The sequence below is a fragment of the Accipiter gentilis genome, chromosome 3 (assembly GCF_929443795.1).
Source record: "Accipiter gentilis chromosome 3, bAccGen1.1, whole genome shotgun sequence".
Lineage (NCBI taxonomy): Eukaryota > Metazoa > Chordata > Aves > Accipitriformes > Accipitridae > Astur > Astur gentilis.
The window spans coordinates 11,386,037-11,402,697 of NC_064882.1; the positions used below are offsets into that span (position 1 = coordinate 11,386,037).

Here is a 16,661-nt window from a genome sequence, read left to right on the forward strand (position 1 = left end):
AATTGGACTGCAGGGAGTTATTGCAGGGAGTGGGTGGGATGGGTTGCATGCACTTCCCCACCCACAGGCTCTCTCTGTGGAAAAGTGGTGGAAACTTGACCCATATCAGAAAAAATCTGGTATTCTGAATATCCCCTCCCATTCCCCACTTTGGCAGCGGTGTGGGGTCACCACGCAGCAGAACAGAAAATGTACCCTTCCTCCTCCTCTCTGCAAACATTGGTCTTTGTGCTCTTCATCATAAATTCAGTCTGAGAACAGAGGACATTTACTCACCTCTGCCATATCTGTTCAAGTTTCACCCACAGAACATCTTTCATTTCAAGAGTAGCAAAGAGCTGTTGGACATGTAATTGATTCCTGCAGCCCCCTGTGCCCTGGCAGGTATCGTTAACCAGCTTCAGCAGCAAGACTGGTGGACATACAAAGGTTCTGGCTTGCTTGTGATCATGCCGTAAGCCACTGGCTGTGCCAGGAAGGAAAAAAAGAGAGTTCCTGACTTACTCTGCTGCAGTCTTAACATAAGAAAGTTCTCCCTCCTGAAATGTTTGGCTTTAGCCCCTGGTAGTAGTTACAAAAGCATGTTAAATATCAGACTTCTCAGCCTGAGACCATCCATTTCCCTTGCAATCACGTACACCACCCCCGACCCCCCTTCCTGGGGTTGCATGTCACCAGCTTTGGGGTTACAGCAGAAGACGAAAAGAAAGGCATTTTCCTATATGATGGTTTAACTAGAAGATGGACTAGGGAAACATGTTCAGGTGGAGGGGGGTGTGATTATGTTAGAAATAGAGGGGTGTTTCCCTGCGAGTAGAAGGCAGCAGGCTTCCAGGGACTCCAGTTATTCAGATCTCCTCTGGCTCTATGTCTGTGTAAGATCTTGTCCCCCTTGACTGGGGCATAGCTTGCTTTATAAATCAGCAGTGTTACGTGGTGAGCAAGCTGTCCTTGTAAGTGCTCTCCGAGCATACCAAGAAGTACTTTTGCCAAATTTGTTACTGGTGAAATGACAGCTGTTGGGTATAAAGGGAGTTTACACACTTTCTGCACATTAAATCATTTGAAACTCATATTCTGTTTATATAGAAATTAGATTACTACTAGGAGGTTTCAGATAATTTTTTTTTTAAGAACTAAATAATATGCAAAATTTGTAATTCGGCCAGAAGGACATAGAATTGTAATGAATTATTTTATTTAGCCTTTGCTTACCCCAGAAGAAGCAGCAACATTTCTTTTGCTGCCGCACTTGCCTCGAAGGCAGGAGCATCATGGAATTCAACTTGCATTTGCTAACAGTATATGGGTGATTTCATCACTTTTCACTTCACCATGGTAGTGATTCACTTTGTGCTTATTTGTGTATTTTTGCTATTGTTTCAAAAACATTTATTTTAGCTCTGCTCTTTTTGGGTCTTTGTGTGTATGCTATCTAGTTGGCTGCTTAAATCAAAGGGTGTAGTTGTGAGCTGTGATTTCTCTACCTTTTATCTGTTCTGTCAGTGTCTGTCTTAGAACTACAGCAGTGTTGTTAAAAGGAAGAGCTTACTATGACATGAATCAGCCATGTTTTTTCAGGGAGCTTGGTTCAGGTGAGAAGCTGTAAAGTTTAGCTAGGAACTGATGTGAAAGTTCACCTGCTGGAAACAGCTTTGGAGCAGCAACACAACAAGGACATAATGAAAATATGTACAAGAAAAGACAAAGCCTACAGTCATTTATGAAAATATGTATGTAATTTAAATGTAAAAAAGACTGATTTTCACAATTTGCTGTGGTTTATACATTTAAAAAATATTTCTGGAATTTCCTCCCCAACTTTTTGTTTATTATTGGGCATAATTTTTTATTATCATTAATTATAATACAGTCTGTTTAAGCTGCTCAGCATACTGCTGTCCTTCACAGCATTTTCAGAATAAATAGTGAACACATACAAATGTCTAATTAAATCACTCTCCATGTCCACTGATAACCTCTGAAAGTGTCATAGATTTACTTCAAATGCTATGCTAGATATGGGAGAGTTTTGTTTATAAGTTACATGAACTGAGACAGTCAGACGGACAGGTAGTTTTTGTTTCAACTCTTAGCCATTCAAAGTTCATGTTGATTTGAGGGTTAATGACTCTGTCTTCCCTCTGAAAAGGGAAGCAGTTGTACTGGAAACCTAGACAATTTTAAGAAATCTTTTGCAAAGGATTTGTTCTTTTGATTGATACCTAACTAGACTTGATTGTCATTAGAATAGAATATCTTACTAAAATCAAGAGGTTGGGGTTTTTTTAAAGGCAAGGAGGAAGAGAAAAATTGTAATTCACATGGAAGCCTAAAAAGCTTATTTGAAGTCATTAGAGAACAATAGTTCCTCAGTTTGCTCTTGTGGAAGCCTCCCCCTCTTCTATGTTTCTCTTCCCTGATGCAGTTAGGAGAAAAAAGTATTTAAAAGCTATTTTGGAAGCTTAGTTCCCTATTCTTTTCCTGTCTTTCATGATCTGCATATTCCTTATATTTTATAACAGATGGATCAATTAATTGATCTGGAGACAAAAATTAATCTGGTGACCTACTGCTTTATTTCTCTCTTGTTCCAAGGCCCAAGCTGCAGTCTATAAAAATTTTTACCTTTAGCTCTAGAAGCCAGGATTAAACTCCTTTTAAAAAAGTCAAGGCTGTAGAGTAAGCATCTCATCTCTGTGTTTTCCATAAAAGTTTGGTTATTATGATTTTTTAATAAAATTGTATATGCTTTCTCATTTTTCTTAGAATTTTTCTCTTAGCCATTCACTTTTTGCGTCACCTTTGTGTATTATTCATTCAACCTCTTTTCTGTGCAATTCCACCATTTTTTCCCCCCCTACGGTTTTCTTTTCATCTCACTGCCCCTGTTCCTTTTTCATTTCCTCCAAAGGAAAACATGAATCCCTCTTATCTGAGTTCTTTCAAATCTGATGAAACAAACTCACCTATTTGTGCTTAGAAGTTTTATATTGTGTTTTCCCATTCCTAGCTTATCTCTCACAGATTTTATTAGTGTGGTCTTGTGTTCCCAGACAAGGCTGAACATGCAAAAATTGGTCAAGAATTTCATCACTTATAATGAACTAATTTGTGAGCATTTCAAACTACTTTTGGATTTGTAAATTTACAAAATGTTCAAGAGGCACCATTAACCTTAAGTCCATGACAAAAATCCGGTTGACTTACTTAGTGAAGAATTTTCCTCCTGGCTGTTGGAATTGAGGAAACCTAGTGGTTTGCTCCTTCTTCATGAATGTCAGCCATGTGTCAGTAACAGTCAGGTTTAGTAAGTAGCAGAAGAGCCTTTAGATGCTATTTTATTTATTGGGAAGAAAGGCATTTTTTTGCAGCACTGGTTGTGTCAGCTGTAAGCATTATGTCATCATGACTTGTGAGTATATTTTTTCAGGTTAAAGGTTTTGAAAGTTTTGGGGGATTTTAAGCTGTACAGTAGTAACTGTGCTTCTAAAGTAAATAGCTGTGGCAAATTGTTTTTCATGGAAGTGTTATGAAATAAAATCAGAAGATGAAGAAAAACATACAGTTGTAGCTTACTTGGGATTAATGATTTTGGATAGGAAACAAAATTATGTAACACATGAAAATGCTAGAAAATTTGTTAAGTAGTCATACATCAAACTTAGCAATCCATACACACTCCAGTTAAACATGTGGTATGAAATGAGTACATATATTAACACAGTCATTTTGCCTGAATCAGGATTATAGAACTTACTCAGCTTACAGCTGAAGCATGGCATTTTTTTTAATATAACATTTATTTGTAAATCACAATTTTTGCAGTCAATATTAAGTGGTTTTCTGTATATGGTATGAACATAATGTGCTGGATGAGCAAAGCAGGAAATGGGATAGTCCACATCATTTTACCTGGTTTTTTACAGGCAGGTTTTGGCTGTGTACTCAAAGATTTTTCAGATTAATTCCAGTGCCCTGTTGGCATTTTGGAAAGCTGAATTTTTCTTCCCCCTACAAAGTCTTTCAGCCAGACTTCTCCATTTTTGTTTCATGTTTTGTTTTCTTTCAATGGCAACCTGAATTCTCTGGTTAAAAGCTAGCTTTCAATTTGTGAACTCAAAACGTATTTTTCTACTGATTCCCGTGAGCTACGAGCAAAGAAGTTTATCTGAAGCTAGCAATAATTGCGTAAATTTCTCACTTCTGACTCTTAACAAGGAAGAAGGATGATCTGATTTATGAAGACACAGAAAAGTCTACTCTGAATGGAAACAAGTGTGACTTCAATTGAAGCCTATGGGCTTGGTGATCCCCAGCCCCAGGGAATATTGCTCTGGGAGACTGCTATCCCCCAGGGAAAAAAACTGAGCCCACAGTCCTGCAAAACATCTGAATCCCACTGCAGGGAAGCCAGGCCAGGAGCACACCACTAAAGGTTGCGTTACTATATTTTGAATCTCTGCATAATGTAAGCTGAATGTCTTTTCTTTGTCTCCAGTGAGCAAGATTTTGTCTTTTCTCACCACGTGGTAGCATCTTTTCCCAGTTTGATCTCCAGGCAAATTGTTGGAAATAAGTCAGTGACATTTTCCCATTGGAGGGTTTTGTTTGGTTTCACAGACCTCAGGTCCTAAAAAGAAAATAGAAATAATGTCTATTAGTATCCCTGCTAACTACTGCGTGAGTTAGCCTGGGGTGGAAGGAGATGGTGTTTGCATAATACGACAGCAGGATTGTAAGTACACTGTTGCTTCTAATTTATTCTGTGTGCATAGTTGCCATCATGTGTTTTATGTTATCTTTTTTATTTCTTTTTCTTGTAAAGCAACATCATAAGTATGTTACCCCAGCAGGTTAAATTTCAATTTACTTTAGCAGTGTTTCTGTACTTTTCTTTTTTCATCTTTTTTCTTAAAATCCCTCTGGAGATAAAGAGGCCGCTATTAGAAAGGTTGTTTGCTGAACTAGTTCCACTATAGCTTTTTTCACTGAAGTTGAAATATTTATCTCTGTTTCAGCTTTCATAAGGTGATTAAGCTGTCCTCAACTCAGTCAAAAACCTGCAAAGTTTCAGTTTACTCTGTTATTTAAAATGTCTGACTTGTGGATGACAGTGTCACCATCAGTTTTACTTGATCCAGGTGAATTTGTTCTCCCAACCTGAGCTCTTTTACCCCATATGCTTTTGTAACTACCTTCCATTAGCCCGTCTCTTATATGGTACCATGGGCAAGAAGGCACATATCGCTATATGGTATTTAAATTAAACAGATTTTCCCTGCTGTAATATTGACCATGTGTTACATATGTATTGAAGGGGTTAATGGAGGGGTTGCAGGCTGGAGGTGGGTATGTTGGAATGCTTTCAGAATTGATTCCAGCTAATGGAAAAAAATGTTTTAAAAGTGAGTTGGTTTGGTTCCCACAGTGAACAACAGAGAGTGGAAACAACACTTAATAAACCCTTCAGAAGTAAATCCTCCGATTTTTCCTTTCACCACCATCTATGTAAGAAATGCCCGCTTTCTTCTCAATGGGCAGTATTTCTTCCTGCAGTGTATTTACCTTACTCTGTTAGGTATCAAGAGAAAGCTCTTTATGTCTTTGGACAAAAAAAAAAATTGAAAAACGTGTTCTGTTCATATGTCCTCTAAGACTTAAGTTTTATTGACTTTGCACATTTTTGTTTAAACAGCAGGTTGACCAAAAACAACCAACCCTAAGATTCCTTCTCAACTGCCCCTATCTGGTTTCCAGTAAATTGAAGAAGTTTTAACTATATGCATCTTGTTTTACAAAGATAGATGCTGCAAATGAAAATCTCAGTTGTACCTGGGTTATGGGGGAATGTTGCCTCTTCTGATTTCTCTGTGTGTCACCTCCATTTTAAAAACTAAGGCACTTAGAAGATTTGGCAAACTTAACCTGTTACCTGTGCAAATAATACATGATTACAATTTGTTGTTGTTGTTGTTTTGTGGTTTTTTTACTATATAGTTCTCACGCAGAGTTGGGGGGCTTACAGTAAAATTTTTGCATTGCTAATTAAGGTGATTATATACAGATTTAAATTAAGGAAGAGGTTTTGTTTTATTGTTAAATCTCACTGATATATCCAAACTTTATTTTGCATTTGAGAATTGGCATGATTTTAAATGCAGGGCATATTTGTTGTGAACCATGAACAGTCTTTATGAAACCTGAAGAAGATTTGTGAAAACAGCCTGTAATAAAAATCACACATGCTTCATAAAACACTACTTGATAGATATCACTTGCACCATTAAGAACTAAACGACAAAGGATGTAATTTCAGTTCTGGCATGCAATATTAATCGAAAGCCTTTAAAGCATCTTGCTGATGGGAACTATGACAACATGACATTGAAGAATTACGAACTAGAGACATCTATCTTAATCAGATTTTCAAAGTAAATGCCATAAAATAGAAAGTTATTTTATCAATCTTCACAGGGTCACATATCATATAGGGTATATAGCTTTTTAGCTTGTTTATTCCAAAGAAAAAACAGGGACAAAAAATTCTGCCTTTCAAGTAAGTTTTAAAGTTCGGTTTCATATACTTTACAAAGTTTTTTGGAAAGATTGTTAGTAACTGATGGTTTCTGTTTGCTGCAGTAAGATTTCTAAAACATTATGGAGAACTGAATTATAAAACAGAGCTGAGCATGCACAGGTATTACCAGTATGGAGTGGTTGAGGGGAAATACTTTGCTGAATGGATGTTAAATGGAAAGACAAAGTTACAGGTGTACCTTTAACCTGAAGTAACACTCCTGTAGATAGCACATCTGAAAGACACAACTGAAGGATATTGGTAAAAACTGTTTTTCTTCACTTCTTAAATATTGCATTTTTCATGCATGATTCATTTCTTTGTTTTCCAGCATATATTTAACTGGTAAAGGACAGCTTCCTTTTACAGTATAGGAAATTATCAACATGTACTTTGTGGTTTAAAATACCAATGTTATGTGTTAGGGACTATCCTACTGCCCTCCAGGGAGCTCTAGCTACTTCTCTTCTCTTGTCATCTGGCAGATCTTAGACAGACACTGATGATGTGTGCACCATGAGACTATTTTGAGTTTCTCCACAATCAAATAAGTCTGTCTTCCCTTTCACGGCAGAACTCTTAATTTCTCTTTAAAAAGTAAAATAATGTTGAGATTTAAAGAAAAATATGTAGTGTGAATAACAAAATTTAGGTTTTCTTTATCATTTCTTGCAAACTTGGGATGCATAAGCAAAGCAATGCAATCTTTCAGAGCATATCCTGCAATTAAATTCACTGGTAGTTTCTCACTCCTGGGTAGCTTGACAGGTTGTCAGACCTTACAGGCAGTGTAGTGATGGGGAGACAAACATTGGCCCACTTTGATCATGCTACTTGTATGACTTTTTCCCATTTTATATTATAATAGTATACACACACACATACACAAGATGCATGTCTTGATCAAAGTGTCCTTGTCACTTCTCCACATTCTTGTCAGCACGTAACTAGCACAGAAGCACAAAGTGCTTCAAGAGGAAGTCAGCAGCAGTGGCTGCAGGTTAATTCTGTTCCCATCTGTATGTCCATTAATTGTAAAGCAAGCAGAAAAGGACAGTGCAGGCTGACAACAAATCAGAGTGGGAGGGCTCTCCTGTGGTGGTAGACACTGTGTCACCTCATTCCTGGGGTTGAGTGTGTGGTTTGGATCCTTAAAGTAGTTGGCAGGGCAGAGCCAATTTGGACATGGATAAGATTAAACAAATACTTCAGATTAACTACAAAATGAGCACATACAGCAAGTTATCTTGGATTGCCACTATAGCTTGTAGTAAATGATCAGAAAGGAAACTTTGACTCTTGTACACCTTGGCAGAAAAAGTACACTGAAGCAGTGTTTCATTCAAAAGACAGATTACAAATGAACACTTAAATACACAATTTTTCTCTAAACCCATAGCCTTCTTTTTGTTTTCATTAAGTAAATACAGCTTCTCATGAAAGGTGTTCCCAGACCAGGCACTTCTGGAGTGAATGGGTTTACTTGCCTGCAGAATCACTGAAGTCCTGGCCATAGCAGTACAGGTAGCCTCTTACCGCCTCATAAGTAGGGACCTAAAAAAAAAGAGCTCCTTTGGGAGCTCTAGGAATAATTAAGGCAATAATTCCTACTTTCTTCAATTTGCAGGGATTTCCAAGGTAAATCCCACTTCTGCTTACAGTACTTTTGGAGATACATCCATTAATTAGGTAAAATTTCAAGTCCATCAAAGTGTTTTATTGAGGAAATCAAACTAGTTCTTATGGAAATTACTTTTGACTGCTAGCAATCAAAGGCTAGCAGAGGAGGGACCAGTGACCTGGAAATGAAAGGTTATCTTGTTACCAGTTTACTAAAACATTCAGTCTACTCCAGCTGCTTACTTCTGGTATGTATTATGGATATTTCCCTTACCATGGCAGAGACACTTCTAAAGTGAGAGGAAAAAAGGAGCAACCTCACTAGAAGGAGTTAAGACTCTCACAGACATAGATACTGAATTACATTATGTTCACATTTGAAATGTTTATATCACAATGGAAGTCTTCGCTTTTGTGTTTGTCATGGAAACTCAAAGTTAACGTTAATTATACACTATTAAAAAGCCAAATCCTTATCAAATGGAAATCACCTCTTTTTCCTAGATGAGTAGCTAGCTGGCAGGTCTCAGTTTTCTGTCTCTTTTAGAAAGGCTATCACACAAAATGTGCAACAAATGACCTTTTTTCATGGATACTTGGTCTCCTTTTCTCCTTCTGTATTAACCCCTTTCCCCCAAATGGCAGTAGTTATTGTAAATATCTCTCTCTCCTTACTTTTTACTGTCACACGTGCCTTTTCCTGTATTCTTTCTTACGCTGTTCAAATTCTGTAACAATTAAATGATAATATTAATTAAATGTAAATTACATTTTGAAAAAGAAAAGAGAAAAAGGGTTTGTGAAAGGCTACAGAGTGCATATAATTTACCTCTACAATTGAAATGGCTGCTTTGCTTCACTGTGGTTCCCTAGGGTAAATAACAATTTAAATGTGTTTTGAAAAATTCATGTAACTGTAGTAAGACAGCTTTCTACCCGATTTCTTGTGACTTTTCCAAGTTCTGTACATATGTTCGCGTGCATAATTATCTGATGCTGACTTATGCAGCAAATGCCTCAAAAATTTGGGGCTTTTTTTGCTCTACCTGAACAGCTTGAATGCACAGGCTGGTTGCTGGGCCAATTTACGTTTGCTTCTTGCTGCAGAAATCTCCTCTTTAAGATGAATGGGATTGTTCTACAGTCATTAATGTCTAGACCAAACAAGAAAGTTTTAATTAAAACTTCCCATTTTTAGACATAAGCCTACCTGTACCCATACCTGCTTATTTTTAGTGTAAACCAGATGTTCGCATTTTGATTAAATCAATCAGGATATTGTTTAAAATCCAATTCAAAGCAAAGCAACTGTAGCCTTCTGCAATAGCTTTTAAGTGTTTCAACACAATTATACTTCATCAGATTTGAATGCTCTTTCTTCTTCCTGATAGTCTGTAAGAAGGAAGGTTCTAGTAAGTGGTTCATTATGAGGGTCCTGGCCAAGTCCCAGGACTGCTAATCTTTTCACTAACCAAGGTAAGAACTGTTTCCCTCTTGGATTCCCATTTTCCAACAAGGTGATTGATAGAGAGGAAGGAGGAGTTAAGGGTCTCGATACTAGCCATTGTGGCACATGCAAGAGTATTTTCACCAGGAGTAGTCTCCAGTGTTGCAGAGATCATGAAGTATGTGTCCATGTCAGAAAACTCACACTGTCTTTATCAATTCCTTAATTATGAAAAGTAAAAAACCAGTACTTTTCTGGCTGTGATGCTGATTTCCTAGGAGACCTGTGTGAATCCCTTAACATATATGCCTCAGTTTCCCTGCATGTGCAATGAGAATGTTTTCATACTGTCACAGGGATGCCTTTGTGTGAAAGTCACAGTAATACTGAAAGCTGTTCTTTAGCTATTAACTCCTTTAAAGAGGAGTGAAAAAAGGGAATCTGGCTCCAGCTTAAGAACAGCATTCAAAACACGACTGTTGTGATGATTGTATCTTCCTCACAAATCAGTGGTGCAAGATTGAAGTTTCTGTTAGAAATTGCATGGCAGTTGCAAGAACTGTGGATTCAGAAAATCTGGCAGGTTGAAGAAGACATCGAAAGAGCAGTCCTTAGTGATCTCTCATTCAGAACGACAATGTAAGACTGAGGAAATTTAGAGGAATATAGATTTTAGCTCTATTGATTTATGGAAAATCTAATCTTGTTAGGCTCAATTCTACCTGTAGCTCTTGCACAATTAGAAGAGGAATAAATCATTCTAGATTTTTCAGGCATTTGTGATTCTGTGGGCGCTGTAGATTCTCTGCCAAGTGAAGCCACCCTCAGACACTAGAAAATGTCACTTGGGAGCATCCTATGGAGAGAGACAGTGGGTTTCCAGGATGTGTGCTCTTTGCAAAGTTGTACTTGCTATGCTCTTCTACCTCCCTTCTAGCCTGCGCCTCACAGTTACAAGCTTATCCCGCAACTCTTAATTTATTTTATATGTTACTCTCCAGTTTCAGTAATATTTATACATTATATAGCAGAAGGGCTTTGTAGGTTCATAGTAAATTTCTGGGGGAATAATCTAAATCCCAAACAGTGGCCTGAGTAGCTGGCCTATGGGCTGAGGAATACAGTTTCACTCCTCCAGCATGTTACCGGTGTACTTACTAGATCTATGCATTTATTTGGGGAGTGCATAAATATCCTTTACAGAGCCTTTACTATGCCTCTTCTTGCTGGTAGAGTGTGTGGGAAGGTTTGACGTCTACCTGAAACAACCCTGCAGGCCTGGCATAGTCCCCTTATGCAGACCCTCCTTTGTGCAAGAGAAAAACATTGTTTTATCCTCTGCTTTTGTCTTCAGCAGAGGATGGTGCAAGATCTTCAGTACTAAAAATGATAGATTAAAAGATTGATTTTCAGCTGAGATTTTAAATGAGAAGAGAAATTAATGAAGAAGAGGGATGTCAGAATAACGTCTCAGCTGGTAGGAGCTGCAGAGGAGGACAGTGTTGCACTGATCACGGCAACACTGTTCAACAAGGCTAGGCAGGTAGGAGAGTCAAAAAAGGGAATAACAAAGACAAAAAGTCAGGTCCTTAAGACAATTTTGATTAAGTAATTTATCTGATTTAAAACAAATTAATGAAAATTATTTCATTTGTAATTTTTTTCTGTTGTTTAATCATTTATACATATATATTTACACATGTATATGTATAACTATTTACACAGACACCTGTGTGCATATATATTTATATGTACACATACACCTATATATTATAAAATACAGGGCCACGGTTAAGTCTGCACCAGCCAATAAATAGCTTGTAATCTAAATCAGATAAAATTTTAAGTAGACATGGGGGAAAAGTCTTTGCTAGTGTTAGTCTGTTAACTTTCCTGTAGCTGGCTTGTTGAAATGTGGCTTGAAGCCCTTGATAGCGATTGTAATCATATGCAATGACACCCTTTGTGTCGGTGTTGGTGAAGACAAAGCTGAGCAGGTGTATCCTTCCTGGATACATTGTGTTAGAGATTCAGTGTTGAAAACCTTATTGGCAATGTAAATGCTGTCATTATTTTAATGACAGATTCAGCATTGCTGTAGTTTGTGACAACAGTTGTACTGACCACAAAAGATAACTGGAAAGGAGAATGGGGTTCTCGGAAAGGAAATTATTCTGAAGGCTGGATTTTCTGTTTAAGCTTAGCACGTCTATTCCTTAAGATTCTCAAATTTTCTTATGTTCATGACATGAGAAATTACTCACTGTTAAGTTATTTTTATAGTAGTCACCTGTAAGTTATTAAAAACATCTGTTTCAACAGAAATACTTTTCCTGTGTTCTCTGTACTGAGATATTATTATTGGGTTTACAACAATTTGCAGTTATAACCAGTTCCAAACAGAGAATTGCTTATGAAGATCAAACAACTAATTTAAAAACAACGTGAAAGCATTTACACTGTGAGCAAAGTGCAGGCCCTGTATCTTCTGTTCTGCCTAAGACTTGTATTTATATTAATAAGTATGTTCTACTACATTAGTTTAGGAAATAGATTGCAATTTGAGTTACATTTTTAAGTGTCATCGCTAAATCATGATAAATGAAGTATTTTGAGGTTTTTTAAATTTTGTGTTCATTGTGTTGTATGGCAAGGTTTGTCTTCTATTTATGACTTATTTACTACTGATTATACAGAACAGATTGTTAAAACCTAGCATTGATGGAGGTATTTGATTGTGGGGTTTGCTGTTTTGAGGTTTTGGTTTTAAGCTTTATGGCTGTTGTATGCTTTGGTTAAGTCAAAAAATATTTCCTTTTGTTTTGATGGCCGACTCTCTGATCACCTGTGACTTACTCCAAACTGTAGTTATATTGCATAGTGTGAAATTGGAAAATCTGTTCTGTGTGTGTTCTAATGGATGTGACGGTCATTAAGTATATGAGTCTTCTGACGTTGTAATCAGATGTGATTCAGTCTGTTAAATATCCATGAAGCAACATCTGCTTCACAGAGTGACCTTCTGCTAAAGAATACTTAGCATCTATTAGCAGATCATAGTGCAGATCTGCCTTATTTGAAATGCACTAAACTAGAGTAGTCTACTGCTGTTTAGCAACTAGCTTGTAATAATTTATTGCAGTTAAATAAAGCTTAAAAAACTCCATTAAATAATTATAGGGATTATATGCATTTCGAAAACCTTTGTGTTCTGCTGAAATTACCCATTTAATTTCAGGGTTGGTTTGTTAAAAAAAGCTGAAATCTAAAGGCACATTAGGGGATCTGTCAGATGCTATTTTCTGTAGGTGTTAATAAAACCAGATTAAAAAAAAAAAACCTGAAACAAATTAAAACCAAAAGCAATTTTACCATCTGTTGTATATTAATTAGAACTTTGTGTATCAAGGGTAAACTTGCTCTTAGAGAATGTCACTGAATGTCTGCTAATAGAATAGTATGCAAATATATTAGATGATAGGATTATGTTGATTTTCTCATTCTGTTTTGGTTGTAGCAAATGCTAAGATGGTGTATAACGAACTTTAATTTTCTTTCTTCTTAGAGCAACCTCCAAATAACCAAGGCCAGTCGACCCTGCAGCCTTTGCCACCTTCTCACAAGCAACATTCAGCACAGCATCACCCATCCATCACCTCACTTAACAGAAACTCACTGACAAATAGGAGGAATCAGAGTCCGGCCCCGCCGGCTGCTTTGCCCGCCGAGCTGCAAACCACACCTGAGTCAGTCCAGCTGCAGGACAGCTGGGTCCTTGGCAGTAATGCGCCACTGGAAAGCAGGTAATTACTTAGGCACTACTACAGACTGTGGCACTTCTAAAGAAAACATTAGCTTGATGAAAGATGACCAGCAGCTAATACTTCCCCTCATTCAGGAAACAAACCCGAAAACTTTTCAGTACTAAAAATATCTATTCTATCTCTAAAATACACAATGACACTCTTTTCCCTTGCAATGCCTATTGCAAAGTCATTGGACTCAGAGTATATTAATTTTTCCAGACAAGCATTTTCCTTCCTGTTAATAATCTGTGACTTTTGACTGTTGGAAGAAAAGTCTTGCCTTGCGTGCCAGATATGTTGTGTGTCAAATACATACTGCCATACAGATAGAATGTCAAGGAACTTTCAGTAATACTTTTTAAGTCTTGTACATGGTCTCTTTAAAGAAATACCCACGTGCGGCTATATTGAAGTTGCCTAAGATTTGGTGAGACGAAGGAACTCAGTTCTGGTATAATGATAAATTTGTCCTCATTCTTTTTCATCTTCTAGAATTGATAACTGGCTCTAGGAAAGAAGCACCTAATATAAAGGGTGACACTAGCTTCTTGAGATGCAGAATGATGTATAATGCAGAATGATCTATAAAAAAATTGTATAGGACTTACTGGCACAGATCTGAATTTACCTACAGTGATTAATTAATACTCATGTTACACTCACTCAGCACTAATTTTTTATTAACGAAAGCCATAATACTCCAATTTAGTCATCAAACTGAGCATTTATAACTATATTGAAGCTGACACTAATTCTTGAAAATGTTTATGAAATCCCTTCGGTTCATTCTTTGAATCCCTTTAAATTATGTTTTGTAATGAAGTAAAGATAGTCCAGCTGATTTTGACTAATGTAAAACATACATGACCTTAAGATTCTCTATTAGGTAGTTTTGTCCCCATAGAAGTTTCAGGCAACTCTTCTGCTGGGCTGTTGGGAATGGCTGTTCCTTTCCTTAGTTTTCTTGGACCCTCCTGTATTGCTTATTTGATGTAGACACTGTGGAACAGGAATCCACTGAAGGGATTTCATCATCATACTGAGAGAAATTAGTACATTAAGAAAGATTTTTCTTACAGAACAAGTTTGTAGTGGGAATAAGATGTCTGATGTTTTCCAGACAGTGGTTAATCTTCAGTAGATGGGTAAGGTCTTTGATGGTTGCTACTATTGCTGTATATGTTTTTATTGTGTTTATAGAGAAAAAGACACAGGAGTTGAATAAGAATAACATTTCCAACCTGGAGTAAATATTTATTGCCAAGTAGAGTCTTTTCATCTTTTAAATGTTCCTGATGAAAAGCTAAGGGTATTCGAGTGTTCAAGTTTTGAACACTTGTGAATGAGCTGAAATGTGAAAATTTCACATAAAAACTGACAGAGAGCCCTACTGTAGTTTCTGTAATAGTCTCACTTGGTTGGAACTCTGGAGATGAAGAACCCATCTTATTTGTCATTGATTTTTCCCTTTTTGGTTAAGGTTCCCTACTGAGCGTGATTCTTAAGCTCAGTTTCAACTATATTAACAATGTCGTGATAGGTCTCTTCCTTCGTCCTTTTCTCAGCCTATTTATTTCCTCACTGGCATTATTTTAGCTTGTGCTCATAGTCAGCTCCCCCCCCCCCCCCCCCGCCTTTTTTTTAAATCTGACTTAGGTGACATCCATTTAGAGGTACAGAATGTGAATGTCAGCATATATACATAGCTATCTTTCTATCTCTATAGGCTCATATTGGTGATGGGTGGCATAAAAATGACATACAACTTGCTGTCATATATAGCTGGATAGTGAATAGGCTGTTTTTGTGTATGTGCATGTAGGTGAGAGAGATAGATTTGCAAAGCCTGAGGGAGATTTTAGTCCCTATCATTTTGCAGTAGTAATGGAAGTGCCTTTGAAATACATATTTCGTAATACTGGTTTCAGTTGTATATTTAATAGAATACTCTGCAATTTGGCTCTGTGCAGAGTTAATACTTTTGTGTAAAGCATTGCTGTTACTGGTTAAATGGATGAACTGTGAGGTGATGTCCAACAGAAATTCCAATTTATGTTTTTTTAAACATAGAAAGACTCTTTGCTTAAAATTTTATGAGGGCCTAAAACTGTAACTTGGATTACATGAGTGCTTCTTTCATCTTTGATGCCATCTTTGAATGACAATGAGGTTACTGAGCAGTGGCAGAAATTGTCTTCACTCTACTGGGGCTCCCTAAAATCTATGTTTAGAAAAACAAAGCAAGACAGTAAGAAAATATTTTCTGCAGATTTCCTGCAGAATGCAGAACCTTTTCATTGGACATTTAATGATCTTTACTATTTGACTCTTCCCCAACCTGCTGGGGGTTAGGTTCAGCTGTAGAAGCCATAGATCTGCTGGAAAAGCCAGCACCATAGAACAATACTTTTGGAGAACTAAAAAAGCAGGACTATATTGGATAACTTTCCATTTTGTTCTTTGAATTACTGGTTGGACAGCCAAAATCATGCAAATGCAAGACTACATGTGAGGTATCTGAATATTATAAATTATGATTAAGTAATTAAATATTAGTAGGGGGGGCTTATTATCATCGGTCTTTAAGTTTTTATTCACCTACTAGTTTTAGTAATGAGCACCAGGATCATTCGTTGCATTCTCATGGCTTTACGTTCTAGTAGGATTTAAACTACTTATAATTAAAAATACTTAGTAAATCAGTTCTTTAAATGCTTTCTCTGTTAAATATTTGAGTGTGCAGAATTTTTTGAATGCGCAATCAGTTAGGTATGTTAGGGATGTGCAGAGGAAAAGTATGTTAGAATTTGTAAATTTGTTGATCAAAGTAAGCTGGTAGCATCTCTTAGTGTGTTTCTCAGGCAATATTTCATTAATTTTAGGCATTGAATGTCTGAGATAAATTTGTCAGCAAGGGGAAATTTACATAGTCCAGTCAAGGAATAAATCTGAGAATACTATATAACTTTATTCAGAATCTGTGCTAATGTGTCAGTGAATCAAAGAAGAGCTTTGCTTTTTCTTACTTGATTTTCTGTATAAAATACCTCGGGTTTTTTGACAGATGGCTATATTTTGTATGATGGACTCTGAATTTTTAATAGAAACTAACCATGAAACTAACATGTTTTTCATAGCCTATACTGATACTGCTTAGTCTTTTCTTACCCCTAACTTATACTTAAAAATAGAGTGGATAGGAACATTA

General features: G+C 36.8%; 1 protein-coding gene across 10 annotated transcripts in view; it reads left to right on the top strand.

Annotated features, from left to right (window-relative positions):
* The window catches only part of TENM3 (teneurin transmembrane protein 3), a 478,347-nt gene that overhangs the window by 323,974 nt on the left and 137,712 nt on the right, over positions 1 to 16,661 (top strand). For all 10 annotated transcript variants that reach the window (XM_049792479.1, XM_049792524.1, XM_049792519.1 and 7 more), the window contains one exon: positions 13,213 to 13,450. In XM_049792479.1, the coding sequence (XP_049648436.1) occupies positions 13,213 to 13,450 (238 nt within the window). The remainder of the gene's footprint in view (positions 1 to 13,212; positions 13,451 to 16,661) is intronic.